Genomic DNA, 17,082 nt, shown 5'->3' with positions numbered 1-17,082 from the left:
TTCTCAACCAGCATTTGCAAGGAATTTAGGGATTTCACCATCTACGGTCCATAATATCATCACAGGGTTCAGAGAATCTGGAGAAATCACTGCACGTAAGCAGCTAAGCCCGTGACCTTCGATCCCTCAGGCTGTACTGCATCAACAAGCGACATCAGTGTGTAAAGGATATCACCACATGGGCTCAGGAACACTTCAGAAACCCACTGTCAGTAACTACAGTTCGTCGCTACATCTGTAAGTGCAAGTTAAAACTCTCCTATGCAAGGCGAAAACCGTTTATCAACAACATCCAGAAACACCGTCGGCTTCGCTGGGCCTGAGCTCATCTAAGATGAACTGATACAAAGTGGAAAAGTGTTCTGTGGTCTGCCGAGTCCACATTTCAAATTGTTTTTGGAAACTGTGGATGTCGTGTCCTCCGGACCAAAGAGGAAAAGAACCATCCAGATTGTTATAGGCGCAAAGTTGAAAAGCCAGCATCTGTGATGGTATGGGGGTGTATTAGTGCCCAAGACATGGGTAACTTACACATCTTTGAAGGCGCCATTAATGCTGAAAGGTACATACAGGTTTTGGAGCAACATATGTTGCCATCCAAGCAACGTTACCATGGACGCCCCTGCTTATTTCAGCAAGACAATGCCAAGCCACGTGTTACATCAATGTGGCTTCATAGTAAAAGAGTGCGGGTACTAGACTGGCCTGCCTGTAGTCCAGACCTGTCTCCCATTGAAAATGTGTGGCACATTATGAAGCCTAAAATACCACAACGGAGACTGTTGAACAACTTAAGCTGTACATCAAGCAAGAATGGGAAAGAATTCCACCTGAGAAGCTTAAAAAATGTGTCTCCTCAGTTCCCAAACATTTACTGAGTGTTGTTAAAAGGAAAGGCCATGTAACACAGTGGTGAACATGCCCTTTCCCAACTACTTTGGCACGTATTGCTGCCATGAAATTCTAAGTTAATTATTATTTGCAAAAAAAAATAAAGTTTATGAGTTTGAACATCAAATATCTTGTCTTTGTAGTGCATTCAACTGAATATGGGTTGAAAAGGATTTGCAAATCATTGTATTCCGTTTATATTTACATCTAACACAATTTCCCAACTCATATGGAAACGGGGTTTGTACAATGTTAACACTTTTGTACAAATAAGTATAGTTGCACTTGTTTTTTCAAGTGTTTATTCTGTAAAGGAATGAGTTAAATGTTTAAAATGAATGGTTATTAGTGTTATTATGAAGTGCAATGTCAGCACTATTTTTTTTCCTGCAATTTCAAATGCACTTGTTTTAATAAATAAATACAGCGTTTTAAAAGCATACACAATCTGTGCAAATATATTAGTCTGTGGTTAAAAGGACTTGAAAGGACTCGAAACTCAAAATGCAGGACTTGGGACTTGACTTGAGACTTTCTAGTCTTGACTTTGGACTTGACTCGGGACTTGCCTGTCTTGACTCGGGACTTGACTCGAGACTTGAGGGCAAAGACTTGAGACTTACTTGTGACTTGCAAAGCAATGACTTGGTCCCACCTCTGTTACGTGCAGTGATTTCTCCAGATTCTCTAAACCTTTTGAAGATATTACAGAGCGTAAATGGTGAAATCCCTAAATTCCTTGCAATAGCTGGTTTAGAAATGTTGTTCTTAAACAATTTTCTCAAGCATTTGTTGACAAAGTGGTGACCCTCGCCCCGTCCTTGTTTGTGAACGACTGAGCTTTTCATGGAAGCGGCTTTTATACCCAATCATGGCACCCACCTGTTCCCAATTAGCCTGTTCACCTGTGGCATGTTCCAAATAAGTCTTTGATGAACATTCCTCAACTTTCTCAGTCTTTTTTGCCAATTTTTCGAGCTTCTTTGAAACATGTTGCAGGCATCTAATTCCAAACGAGCTAATATTTGCAAAAAATAACAAAGTTTACTAGTTCGAACGTTAAATATCTTGTCTTTGCAGTCTGTTCAATTGAATATAAGTTGAAAAGGATTTGCAAATCATTGTATTCTCTTTTTATTTACCATTTACACAACGTGACAACTTCACTGCTTTTGTACATTGTAAAGTGTACAGATGTGTGTATTGTTATTATACACGTGTGTTGTACTGCAAGCATACACGGTGTAATCAAGTACTTCCTGGCAGTAGGAGGATGTATTTTGTAACGAGCCAGTTCTTACACTATTGACCATCTCTCAGCAGATGTCCAGGAACAGCTGGTCAGACACTTCCTCATCGAGACAGGGCCCCGGGGGGTCAAGATCAAGGGTTGTCAGAACGAGTCCTACTTTGGTCAGTCATGTTCTATCATTTGTACTTTGCTATAACTGTCATCATGCAAACAAAGTTGCTCTCCAGTAGAATCTTCTCTGACCTTACCTGCCCTCTCTGCCTTCAGGGAGTCTGTCCGCCCTGGTGTACCAGCACTCCATCACACCCATCTCTCTGCCCTGTGCCCTCCGTGTCCCAGAGAGAGGTGGTCATGCCAGCAGAAGAGAACGAGTCCTTTATGAGGCCATGTCGTCTAACGCAAGTGTGCAACCTTTTAGATCTGCTTGGCGAGCTGCAGGAGACGCGGACCGCAACAAACGCGAGCACGGCGGCGGACCTCCTCAAACAGGGAGCAGGTGAGTCCACCGAGAGGAGCAGTCCACTTTGGGAACATGTCCAGGAATGAACAACAGAGAAATGTTAGGACAGACATCCGGAAAGTATTCACAGCGCTTCCCTTTTTACACATTTTGTTTTGTTACAGCATTGGGATAAAGAAATTGATCGAGGGCTGAAAGCCAACTGCATGCATGTGTGTATACTAGGGTTGTACGGTATACCGGTACTAGTATATATCGCCGTACTAATGAATCAAAACTGGTACTGTACTCTGTTTGAAAAGTACCGGTTCTCTAATTTTATTTGTTTATTTTTTTAATGTCGTCACGTCATGACATTGCTGGTTTTACAAGCAGAGGAGCATGTTCGGCAGTGCGCACACACACAGAGTACTTACAAGCAGACACAGTGTGTAGACAGAAAAGGGAGAATGGACGCATTTTGGTGTAAAAAGTAAAGATAAAGGTGAAGTTATAACACTGAAACACCCTCAGGAAGAGGTGCTTTAAGACATGGCTAGCCAGCTAGCAGCTAACGTACATCCGCAGTGTTTTAGCTACTTCTAAATCACTAATCCTGGCCTCCATGGTGACAAATAAAGTATGTTTTTTACAAGTATCATTATCACTGGAGGACGAGGAATAGCTAAACAGGCTTCACTACACACCGTAGGAGGATACAATAGCTCACCGGCGTCACAATGTAAACAAACGCCATGGGTGGATCTACACCTGACATCCATTGTAATGATACCAAGTACAATAGTGTATCTCGTTGATACTACTATGATTACATCGATATTTTTTAGCATCACAAAAATGTGTTCCTTTTTTTTAAAATTCATAATATGTTTATAAACTCAGTAAATATGTCCCTGGACACATGAGGACTTTGAATATGACCAATGTATGATCCTGTAACTACTTGGTATCGGATCGATACCTAAATGTGTGGTATCATCCAAAACTAATGTAAAGTATCAAACAGAAGAATAAGTGATTATTACATTTTAACAGAAGTGTAGATAGAACATGTTAAAACAGAAAATAAGCAGATATTAACAGTAAATGAACAAGTAGATTAATAATCAATTTTTACAGTTTGTCCCTCATAATGTAGACAAAATAATAGGTAGATAAATGACACAATATGTTACTGCATACGTCAGCAGACTAATTAGGAGTGTTTGTTTGTTTACTTACTACTAAAAGACAAATTGTCTAGTATGTATATATGTATACTATATATATATATATATATCAAATTGTCTAGTATGTATATATGTATACTATATATATATATATATATATATATATATATATATATATATATATATATATATATATATATATATATATATATATATATATATATATATATATATATATATATATATATATATACATATATATATATATATACATATATATATATATATATATATATATATATATATACATATATATACATATATATATATATATATACATATATATATATATATATATATATATATATATATATATATATATACATACATATATATATATATATATATATATATATATATATATATAGTATACATACTATATATATATATATATATATATATATACAATTATATATATATATATATATATATATATATATACATATATATATATATATATATATATATATATATATATATATATATATATACATACATATATATATATATATATATATATATATATACATATATATATATATATATATATATATATATATATATATATATATATATATATATATATATATATATATATATATATATATATATATATATATATATATATATATATATATATATATATATATATATATATATATATACATACATATATATACATACATATATATACATACATATATATATATATAAGAGATGTGGGGTCTGCGGACACACTCGCGGTGTCCGCGGGTAATCCGCGGGTCGGGCGGATGAATGACGAAAAAAATAGATTTTAAATAGATTTTAAATAGATTCGGGCGGGTGGCGGTTGAACCAATTGGGAAATATATATACATAGATAAATGTATAAAGAGAATCCTTCCTATGCGTCCCAGCAACAAGTGCCGCAAGTGAGCGCTCCTTCAGCGCAGCAGGGCGCATTTTAGAGGCCAGGCGCTCTTGCCTGAATCCTGGCACTGTAAATGCCATTTTATTCCTGCATAGTGCTAAAAAAAAGTAAGTAGACATACGGTTGGATATGTTAAACAAATTAGTCTACGTTACCTAGGCTATACCAAATAAGCCCATGTCTAACCTATATTGAGTTAGGTCAGCTGAATAATTTTGATGGTTACGTGTTGTTTGGGCGCACTACAATGCAAAGGAATTAAGGCAATTGCGTTGTTTATTGTGTTTTTTTTCCATTGGAGATATACTACTGTGTGTTAATTATTTGGCCTCGCTTTCAAGTGAAGCGCATCTCCGATTGGCTACAATGTAAAGCTATTTAGCTTGCTTTGTTCGTTGCGACCGTCTATTTTCATTATAATTCTATTGTTATTATTTATTTTTGTTTAAATAGGGACGACATACATATATTCTTTAACCTCACTAATGCCTTGCATCGTCTATATTAGATATATAACAACGGGCCGGTGGCGGGTGGGTGTGGTTTTGATAAAATGTTGGTTCGGGTGGATGGCGGGTGGATGACGACTTTTGTGATGCGGTTGCGGATGAAATAATAGCCTTTCCGCGCATCTCTAATACATATATAATTGTGTATATATATATATATGTACATACTGTATAATTGTATATATATATATATATATATATAATTGTATATATATATATATATATATATATATATATATATATATATATATATATAATTGTATATATATATATATATATATATACAATTATATATATATATATATATATATATATATGTATATATATATATATATATATATATATATATATATATATATATATATATATATATATATATATATATATATATATATATATATATATATATATATATATATATATATATATATATATATATATATATATATATATATATATATATATATATATATAATTGTATATTAAGAGTATGTGAAAGTTAGATTCCTACCTTGTTTACATCCGTGACGACCTCTTTAAAGTTTTGAAAGTTTTTAATTAATCAGAAATATCAAGCAGCTAAAATGTACCAAAGTGTGGAGAGAGTGTTTTGCATTTTTCCATCATGCTTTGTAATGGATTTAAATGGGTTTCATCCTGAATTTTTTTATGCTGCGGGGACGTTTTTTCATAATATCCACAAATTGTGTGAAAAGTGTGACCGTGTCTGTTGGCATTTTGTGTTGGTTTGATTTATTTTTATTTTGCACCATGATTCGGGAAGGTTGTTTGCAGTGGGTCATGTAAGTAAATGCTGTTTACTTACATGTTTGCAAATGAATTAAAAATGAAAAACTAAGAAATGCAAGTACATAAGTATTCAGACCCTTTACTCAATACTTAGTTGATACAACTTTGGCAGCAATTACAGGCTCAAGTCTTTTTGAACACCATGCCACCAGCTTGGCACACCTATCTTTGAACAGTTCCGCCCATTCCTCTTTGCAGCACCTCTCAAGCTCCATCAGGTTGGATGGAAAGCGTTGGTTTTCATCCAGGATGTCTCTGTACATTACTGCATTCATCTTTCCCTCTATCCTGACTAGTCTCCCAGTTCCTGATGCTGAAAAGCATCCCCACACCATGATGTTGCCACCACCATGCTTCACTGTAGGGATGGTATTGGTGGTGATGAGCGGTGTCTGGTTTCCTCCAAACATTCACGCCAAAGACTTCAATCTTTGTCTCATCAGACCAGAGAATTTACTTTCTCATGGTCTGAGAGTCTTTCAGGTGCATTTTGGCAAACTTTTGACTAAGAAAAGATTGTTGTCCTTCTGGAAGGTTCTCCTCTCTCCACGGAGGAATGTTGTAGCTCTGACAGAGTGACCGTGGTCTTGGTCACCTCCCTGACTGTACTAAGATGAATGCAGCAATGTACAGAGACATCCTGGATGAAAACTAACTGGGAGACTCGTCAGGATAGAGGGAAAGATGAATGCAGCTATGTACAGAGACATCCTGGATGAAAACCAACACTTCCCATCCAACCTGATGGAGCTTGAGAGGTGCTGCAAAGAGGAATGGGGTAAACTGCTCAAAGATAGGTGTGCCAAGCTTGTGGCATGGTATTCAAAAAGACTTGAGGATGTAATTGCTGCCAAAGGGGCATCAACTAAGTATTGATCAAAGGCTGTCAATACTTATGTGCGTGTGATTATTTTATTTAAATCAAGTTGCAAATATGAAAAAAAAAATGTTTACATTGTCAGTATGGGGTATAGTGTGTAGAATTTTGAGGACAAAATGAATATATTCCATTATGGAACAAGGCTGTAAAATGAGGAAATAGTGAAGCGCTGTGAATACTTTCTGGATGCACTGTACGTTTAACTTAACTGAATTCAACGGTACTGATTGGTGGAAACGAGGGATGGGTATCGAATTCTGTATTTTAATAGGCACCGTCCGAATTCCGTTGGTACTACCAAGTATCCTTTCATGGTGCCATATGTTGATACCATTAATGCATGTGACGCACTGTCCGGTTGCAGACTTGGCATGGGCTCCTACACTTGGTCGGTAAACAAGTAACTGCTTCTAGGTAATGTTGCAATTTTCCATGCCAACAAAGCGAGCCTGCCTGGTAGGAGAACACTCAAACGTAAAGTAAGGCTCCCCTTTTCAAAAGGCGCCAGCACCGATGCATCGGATTTGCCATACACGTGCTACTGATTAGTGATTAGCATTAGCGATTTTACATGGCGTTTGCAAAGCCTCCAAATTTAGAAACGAAAACTACAACTAAGATCAATCAGCTGGTGTGTCATAAGTACAATACTAACAGTATCAACACTTTTTTGGGTGTAACAAAATTCCTGACAAATTCTACTGCCACCTGCAGGAATGTGAAACAGGCATGTGATTTGAACTTAATAAATAAGCCGGGGGTCATAAAGAGTACAAACAATGTGTATTCTATGAGCTAACCTCCTTTATCTGCAAAGCCATGTGTGCTTTGTAGCATGAAATAACAAATATCTTGTTGTTTATGTTTCAAAATGATTTGACTATTCAATGTCAAAATCTAAAGAGTAGAAATAATGAACAACGTGTCAGCTACTGTCTTGTTGTAAAACAGCAGTGAAAATGAAAGTTAGCATTTAGACAGGCTATACTGTAGCAAAATCACGTGTTCTTAAAGGTGTATTCCACATCTTCCATGTGGAGAACACATTAGATTTGGGCTTACATGGTAAACAAGTCAAATGAATGTTTTATCATACATTTGTCCAAATGTGTCCAAGTAGACAAATTGTGTGTTTCCTGGACGTGGTCTACATGGCTAAAAGAAACATTCTAAGGAAGAGAATCCCTCTGTTATCTTCCACTAGTTTTTATAATCCATGACCCGCCCAATCATGCCTCTGATTGGCCTGTCCCTAATGTTTTGCCCTAATTGAATTGTTTACACTGTATTTTTATACACCCTATATTTTATAGACACATTTTTTTTACATTTAATTTTTTACACTGAATTTTTGCACACCCTGAATTTTATAGACTGATTTTTTTTACAATACATTTTTTCTTGTACATTGAATTTTTTCACACTGAATTTGTATAAACTGAATTTTTATCAGCTGAATTTTTACACACCCTAATTTTTAAAGACTGCATTTTTTTAACACTAAATTTATGTAACAGACTTTTTTTGCATTTGAATTTTGTGAACTGAATTATTTATTTTTTTACATCAAATAATGCTGACAATTTCATTGGAAAAAACAGTGTTTAAAATTCAGTGTATAAAAAAATCCACGGTGTAAAAAGTATTTTATTATATTCATTAGCAACCAGAGAGAAGTATATTACCTCAGGGGGCGGGGCAACAGGATAGAGTTGCCAACATTTTCTCAGTTCTTTGCATGCATGTTACAGAATTTGACATGACATTTTTAATTATAATTATGTTAGCAAATGACCTACTAAAAACTAAAAAAAAGTGTGGTACATCACATGAGACATGTCAAAAAGAGGTTGGTAATAAATCTAAAGGTCAAATATATTGTAGAAATGCACCCAATTGCAGGAAATGTAGTCTTGCTTTTCTAAATGTTCTCCTGGGCAGACTTTTTTTCTTTAATTTCCCTCTTGTTTTCCCTCACATGTCTGCACGTAACGTCTTGGAATTGCACCTGCAAGCAAACTCTATAATAGCATACTTGCACATGTGTAAGAAGTCGATACATAACAGTTATCATTATCAGCTCACTGTAAAATGTTATTTGTATTATTATTATAAAACAAATGAACAGTTACTAACAGATGAACACACATATATACCAACCATTGGTACTTTTAAAGGCCTACTGAAACCCACTACTACCGACCACGCAGTCTGATAGTTTATATATCAATGATGAAATCTTAACATTGCAACACATGCCAATATGGCCTGGTTAACTTATAAAGTGCAATTTTAAATTTCCCGCTAAACTTCCAGTTGAAAACGTCTATGTTTGATGACGTATGCGCGTGACGTCAATCGTTGAAACGGAAGTATTGGTACCCCATTGAATCCAATACAAAAAAGCTCTGTTATCATCTCAAAATTCCACGGTATTCTGGACATCTGTGTTGGTGAATCTTTTGCAATTTGTTTAATGAACAATGAAGACTGCAAAGAAGAAAGTTGTAGGTGGGATCGGTGTATTAGCGGCTGGCTGTAGTAACACAACCAGGAGGACTTTGACTTGGATAGCAGACGTGCTAGCCGACGCTAGCCGCCGACCGCACGGATGATCGGGTGAAGTCCTTCATCCTTCCGTCGATCCCTGGAACGCTGGTGAGCACGGGTGTTGATGAGCAGATGAGGGCTGGCTGGCGTAGGTGGAGCGCTAATGTTTTTATCATAGCTCTGTGAGGTCCCGTTGCTAAGTTAGCTTCAATGGCGTCGTTAGCAACCGCATTTTTAAGCTTCGCCAAGCTGGGAATTATTAACCGTGTAGTTACATGTCCATGGTTTAATAGTATTGTTGATCTTCTGTCTATCCTTCCAGTCAGGGATTTATTTATTTTGTTTCTATCTGCATTCAAGCCCGATGCTATCACGTTAGCTCAGTAGCTAAAGAGCTTCGCCGATGTATTGTCATGGAGATAAAAGTCATTGTGAATGTCCATTTCGCGTTCTCGACTCTCATTTTCAAGAGGATATAGTATCCGAGGTGGTTTAAAATACAAATCCGTGATCCACAATAGAAAAAGGAGAAAGTGTGGAATCCAATGAACCCTTGTACCTAAATTACGGTAAGAGCGAAAAAAGATACGGCCTGCACTGCACTGTAGTCCTTCACTCTCACTTTCCTCATCCACAAATCTTTCATCCTCGCTCAAAATAATGGGGTAATCGTCGCTTTCTCGGTCCGAATCTCTCTCGCTGCATTGTAAACAATGGGGCAATGTGAGGAGTCCTTCCTCCAGTGACATCACGGTACTTCCGGTATAGGCAAGGCTTTTTTTTATCAGCGACCAAAAGTTGCGACCTTTATCGTCGTTGTGCTCTACTAAATCCTTTCATCAAAAATATGGCAATATCGCGGAATGATCAAGTATCACACATAGAATGGATCTGCTATCCCCGTTTAAATTAAAAAAATCATTTTAGTAGGCCTTTAAGTCCTGGTATCGAGTCCCAGGTAGCAGAAAGGAACGTCATGGTTGGTTGCAGTTCCTACTATTGACCAGCAGAGGTTGCCAAAGCCTCATCACCAACATCACTAAACTTGCTTCTCTCCAAAGCCTGCAGCGTCCTCTACCTGAACTCTGTGGAGACGGAGTCCTTAACGGGGCCCGAGGCCGTCTCCAAGGCCACCAAGTGCACCCTGGCTCTGAGTCCGCGTCCGTCTGCGACCGTGGTCCATTTCAAGGTTTCTTGTCAGGGCATCACTCTGACGGACAGCAAGAGGAGGTAGATCTGCATCATCAGGACCACCAGCCCCCCCCCCCTCACACCTTTGTGTTTGTCAGGTTGTTTTTCAGGAGGCACTACCCCATCAGCAGTGTCACCTTCAGCAGTCTGGACCCCCAAGACCAGAGGTCACTTGCAATAGTACTTGTCTCTCACCAAACATCTGGGCTTGCTTGCTGCTCACACCCATGGAGGTTCTCTTTGTTGCCAAACCTTTTTGGACACTTAATTTATGTCACTAAATTATGCTGACAATTTCATTGAGAAAAAACATTGTTTTAAATTTCAGTGTATAAAAAATGCAGTGTAAAAAAAAAACCTCAAGTGTATAAAATGTCACTGTATAAACTGAATATTTTTTGCCCTGAAATTTTTTTACACTGAATTTTTAGGCACCCTTAATTTTATAGACTGAATTTTGTTTACATTTAATTTTTTACACTGAATTTTTATACACCCTATATTTTATAGACCAATTTTTTTTACATTGAATTTTTGCACACCCTAAATTTTATAGACTGATTTTTTTGACACTGAATTTTTTATTTTTTCATTGAATTTTTTACACTGAATTTTTATACACTGATTTTTATTTACACTGAATTTTTATACACCGTAATTTTTAAAGACTGCATTTTTTTACACTGAATTTATGTAACTGACTTTTTTGCATTTGAATTTTGTGAACTGAATTTTTTTTACATCAAATTATGCTGACAATTTCATTGGGAAAAAACAGTGTTTAAAGGCCTACTGAAATGAGATGTTCTTATTTAAACGGGGATAGCAGATCCATTCTATGTGTCATACTTGATCATTTCACGATATTGCCATATTTTTGCTGAAAGGATTTAGTAGAGAACATCGACGATAAAGTTCGCAACTTTTGGTCGCTGATAAAAAAAGCTTTGCCTGTACCGAAAGTAGCGTGACGTCACAGGTTGAAGAGCTCCTCACATCTGCACATTGTTTACACCAGCAGCGAGAGCGATTCGGACCGAGAAAGAGATGATTACCCCATTAATTTGAGCGAGGATGAAAGATTTGTGGATGAGGAAAGTGACAGTGAAGGATTAGAGTGCAGTGCAGGACGCCAGGGTGTATCTTTTTTCGCTCTGACCGTAACTTAGGTACCAGGGCTCATTGGATTCCACACTTTCTCCTTTTTCTATTGTGGATCACGGATTTGTATTTTAAACCACCTCGGATACTATATCCTCTTGAAAATGAGAGTCGAGAACGCGAAATGGACATTCACAGTGACTTTTATCTCCACGACAATACATCGGTGAAGCACTTTAGCTTCGGAGCTAACGTGATAGCATCGTGCTTAACTGCGGATAGAAACAGAAGAAATAAGCCCCTGACTGGAAGGATAGACAGAAGATCAACAATACTATTATTACTTCTACTATCAGGAGACACCGAACCAAACCCTGGACCTGTAACCACACGGTTAATGCTGTCCAGCCTGGCGAAGCCTAGCAATGCTGTTGCTAATGACGCCATTGAAGCTAACTTAGCTACGGGACCTCGACAGAGCTATGCTAAAAACAATAGCTCTCCACCTACGCCAGCCCTCATCTGCTCATCACCACCCGTGCTCACCTGCGTTCCGGCGATCAACGGCGCGACGAAGGACTTCACCCGATCATCGGTGCGGTCGGCGGCTAGCATCAGATAGCGCGTCTGCTATCCAACTCAAAGTCCTCCTGGTTGTGTTGCTACAGCCGGCCGCTAATACACCGATCACACCTACAACTTTCTTCTTTGCTGTCTTCATTGTCCATTAAACAAACTGCAAAAGATTCACCAACACAGATTTCCAGAATACTGTGGAATTTTGCGATGAAAACAGACGACTTAAGCTGGCCACAGTGCTATTCCAAAATGTCTGCTTCAACCCGTGACGTCACGAGCAAACGTCATTATACCAAGACGTTTTCAGCTGGATATTTCCCGGGAAATTTAAAATTTCACTTTATAAGTTAACCCGGCCGTATTGGCATGTGTTGCAATTGAAAGATTTCATCATTGATGTATAAACTATCAGACTGCGTGGTCGGTAGTAGTGGGTTTCAGTAGGCCTTTAAAATTCAGTGTGTAAAAAATTCAGGGTGTAAAAATTCAGTGTAAAACAAATTCAGTGCTGAAAAATTCAGTGCAGAATAATTTGCTGTCTTGCAAGACCCGTGTCACGTGACTTCAAGCGTGACACCTCATTGGCTGCTTCTGACACAGCAGTCTTAATTTACCGGAAGTGAGTCTTGCTTTTTGAAGCAGCACATTTTTTGACACTGATTTCCCAAACTGATTTTTTTTCACCCTGAAATTTTACACACACTAAATTTTATACACTGATTTTTTTTTACACTGAATATTTTTTACATTTAATTTTTTACAATTAATTTTTATAAACTGAATTTTTTTACACTGAATTTGTATACACCCTAATTTATAAAGACTGCATTTGTTACCCTGAATTTTCATAGACTGAATTATTTTACATTAATATTTTACACTGAATTTTTTTTTACGCTGGATTTTTAGGAACTGAATTTTTTTCCACTACATTTTTTTACTCTGAATTTTTATAACCTGAATTTTTTTACACTGATATTTATACATTTATTTATTTTTTTAACCCTACTTTTTAAAGACCTAATTTTTTTTCACATAATTTCTATACATTTTATTTTTTTACACTGAATTTTTACAAACTTTTTTTTTTTTACATTGAATTTGTATGAACTGAATTTTGTTACACTGAATTTTTTACACTGAATTTTTTTATACACTGAATTTTTACAAATATAATTTTTTTACACTGAATTTTAGAAACAGAATTTTTTTCCACCCTAATTTTTTAAGACTTACATTTTTTTCACAGATTGTTTATAAAATGACATTTTTATACACTGAATTTTTAGAAACTAAATTTTTTTACACTGAATTTTAAAACACTGAATTTTTTCCAAAGAAATTTTCAACATAATAAATAAAATTCAGTTCACAAAATTCAAACAGTTCCATAAATTCAGTGTCCAAAAATAGCTTAAGAACTAAAGAGACAAACGAACGTCCATAACAGCCTCTTGCCGTCTTTCTGTAAGATGAAAATATGAAGATGATTCCACATCTGACCTCCTTATTCTCACACCTTCCTGCATGTCTTCTTCACCGTGTTCCGTGGTCAGGTGGACTAAGTATGCTCGCAGCAAGTAAGTGCTTGACTTCCTGTCTTCTTCTCCCAAAATCCGCACGGCAACTAACCCTCACCACACCACCATTACCCACTAAATGAGTTGTATTACCCACTACATGAGTTGTATAACCCACTAAATGAGTTTTGTTACCCACGACATGAGTTTTGTTACCCACTACATGAGTTTTGTAACCCATTACATGAGTTCTAACGTGTCTTCGCTGTGGGCTGCAGGATGTTTGGCTTCGTGGCCCGGCGGACCAGCAGCAGCACGGAGAACGTGTGTCACCTTTTTGCCGAGATGGACCCGGAGCAACCGGCCGTGGCCATCGTCAATTTCATCAACAAGGTCATGTTGGGGCCGCAGCTACGCAGATGATGCTAAAGTGCTAAAGTGTAATTATGGCAAAACAGGCAAAAGTGTCACATGACCTGACTGCTTTTGATTGATCTTCCCTGTCTTGAAGTGCACTACTTGGATCCACCAGCAGGGGTGCTGATGATTCAATACTTTGTTTTGTTACAAAGGATTTACTTGCTGCGCAACCAAAGAATACAACACATATTTCAAGGAAATTGTTATTACCTTATTTTTCAGAACATAAGGCGCATTAAAGGGGACATATTATGATTTATTTCTACATGCAAAAGACTTCCTTGTGGTCTACATAACATGTAATGGTGGTTCTTTGCTCAAAATGTTGCATAGATGATGTTTTATACATCATCTTCAAGTCGCTTTCTGACAGTCTCTTCAGGTCTTATTGATGTGCCTCCACTTTGACAGCGACTTCATCTTTGGAGTGCCGGTAGTTTTTAGCACTTCCATAGCGAGTCTACCGACAGATATAAGTTTGAACTGTACGCTACTTTTTAATTAGAAATGGCAACAGCGTGGGATGAATGTCCCACAACGAGACAATAGAGAAATGATTGACTGTGGCGGACGTGTGCAAATTTTCAGGACTTATGCAGATCTCAAATGCACATCAGCAGGTACCAGAAGGTAAGAAAAGTTGGTTTTGCATAATATTATGAAACAAAACGCCAGATAATGTCTGCTAATAGGTGCTATTTTGCGGTCCCTATACACACAGCATAATAATACTGTATGTTGAAGCACAGTACGTCTGACTATGGTAGACGTACTGCTCTGCGTTCCATCAAGCGGTGCAACCTCATAGCTTACCAAAGTCGTACTAAAACATTCTGACATATTTTTGAGCGCCATGTGTAATGTGCTATATTCTCAATGAAACATCAGAGTTTTGGGTGTTGCTTGCTCTCGTCATTTATTGGCCAGGCGTCAACCTGCAGTCCACACGTATCTCATATGTGTGACTGCCATCTACCGGTCACACTCATCATTACACCATGTACCATGAAAAATTGGTTTGAGGTCAATAAACACAGCCAGAATTAATACGTGCATAAGGCGCATCAAAGTTTCGGTGTTGCTTGCTAGCGTCATTTATTGAACAGGCGTCCACTTGCAGTCCACACATATCTCTTATGTGTGACTGCCATCTATTGGTCACACTCGTCATTACACCATGTACCATGAAAAATTGGTTTGAGGTCAATAAGCACAACCAGAATTAATACATGCATAAGGCGCATCAAAGTTTCAGTGTTGCTTGCTAGCGTCATTTATTGAACAGGCGTCCACCTGCAGTCCACACGTATCCCTTATGTGTGACTGCCATCTACTGGTCACACTCATCATTACACCATGTATCATGAAAAATTGATTCGAGGTCAATAAGCACAACCAGAATTTATACGTACATAAGGGATTTTAAGTGCGCCTTACATAACCTCTTATATGATATTTGCACCCTCTATGAAGCGGTGTCCTGAGTGCAGATAAACACAAATTTAAGGTTCTTGTTAGGTTTGAGGTCTGTGCTCTAAGAGTTGCAGTGAATGTGCGGTCTCTATTTAACTAGCTCTCTATTTAATGCGTCTAATGACCACTAACTATTGGAAGCATATTTCAGCCAGCATAATTGCATCGTGCATCAGCTGACGAAGTAAACAGCTACATCATTGTGTACTGACATGGTGGCATGTTTCTAATAACTCACAGGAGAAAACAATGTTTCAATACTTTCAGCCGGAGGCAGAATGTCTAAGGGAGCAAATATGAATGTGAAAAGTTGCAGGAACAAATCCAAGACAGAACATCAATATTCATTTGTGTGCAGCGAGAAGAGCGCATGCCCCACATTGCACCGTGGAAATGTTGACGGGTCAGGTTGGTTTCTACTGACTGGTCAGGTGGTTTTAATTGACTAGTCAGGTGGTTTCTACTGCTCACTAAATCAAGCCAAAGATATTTTTAGGTTTGACTTGTTTTTTGTTTGTTTTGCTTGTTGTCACTTTTGTTTTTTATATCAACCTTGATAGATTGACTTCATAATGTTTGTATGAGAAGTAATATATTTTATGAAGAAGAATTGTATGAAATAAAAAGTATGACACAAAAAACGACGTCTGTCTGGTTATTACTGATGAAATCTGGTTTCTGTCACAAATATAAATAAACTGTAATACATAATGTTCCAATTTAATTTATTTAATTTATGAATTTAATTTATTTTATTTAATTTATGAAGAATAATTGTATGAAATAAAAAGTACGACACAAAAAAACAACGTCTGTCTGGTTATTACTGATGAAATCTGGTTTCTGTCACAAATATAAATATACTGTACTTCATAATGTTCCAAATGTATTTATTTAATTTATGAATTTAATTTATTTAATTAAATGTATTTAATTTATGAAGAAGAATGGAATAAAATAAAAAGTACGACACAAAAAACGACGTCTGTCTGGTTATTATAAATAATAAATAATAAATGTATTTATTATTATTTATTTATTTATTATTATTATTTATTTATTATTGATGAAATCTGGTTTCTGTCACAAATATAAATATACTGTACTTCATAATGTTCCAATTTAATTGACATACCAACAGTTTACTGGAACTTACTGTCAAGTACATGCTTTTTATCAAGGTGTTAAACTAGAACAGGACATTTATTTTGAAAGTGCCCAGACATAATCATAATAAAATGTATTTTAAAAAGCAACTCTTTTGACTTCATCAAGCCAAAAAAAAATGATGCGTACAGATGCTT

At 36.7% G+C, this 17,082-nt stretch overlaps 1 protein-coding gene across 4 annotated transcripts in view; it reads left to right on the top strand.

Moving 5' to 3' along the window:
- The window catches only part of LOC133655902 (tensin-2-like), a 47,281-nt gene extending 30,856 nt beyond the window's left edge, over nt 1–16,425 (top strand). For 2 of the 4 annotated variants that reach the window (XM_062056526.1, XM_062056516.1), the window contains exons 18-24: nt 2,212–2,304; nt 2,411–2,488; nt 2,562–2,639; nt 10,556–10,724; nt 10,784–10,852; nt 13,922–13,945; nt 14,164–16,425. In XM_062056526.1, coding sequence (XP_061912510.1) covers nt 2,212–2,304; nt 2,411–2,488; nt 2,562–2,639; nt 10,556–10,724; nt 10,784–10,852; nt 13,922–13,945; nt 14,164–14,308 — 656 coding nt within the window. In that variant the 3' untranslated portion in view covers nt 14,309–16,425. The remainder of the gene's footprint in view (nt 1–2,211; nt 2,305–2,410; nt 2,489–2,561; nt 2,640–10,555; nt 10,725–10,783; nt 10,853–13,921; nt 13,946–14,163) is intronic. The other 2 variants (XM_062056535.1, XM_062056544.1) reach the window with 2 other exon arrangements.
- Nucleotides 16,426–17,082: the final 657 nt, after the last annotated feature.

The sequence above is a fragment of the Entelurus aequoreus genome, linkage group LG01, assembly GCF_033978785.1.
Source record: "Entelurus aequoreus isolate RoL-2023_Sb linkage group LG01, RoL_Eaeq_v1.1, whole genome shotgun sequence".
NCBI classification, from domain to species: domain Eukaryota; kingdom Metazoa; phylum Chordata; class Actinopteri; order Syngnathiformes; family Syngnathidae; genus Entelurus; species Entelurus aequoreus.
Note: the sequence above shows the minus strand (reverse complement) of the source record. Positions and strands in the feature narration are given on the sequence as shown.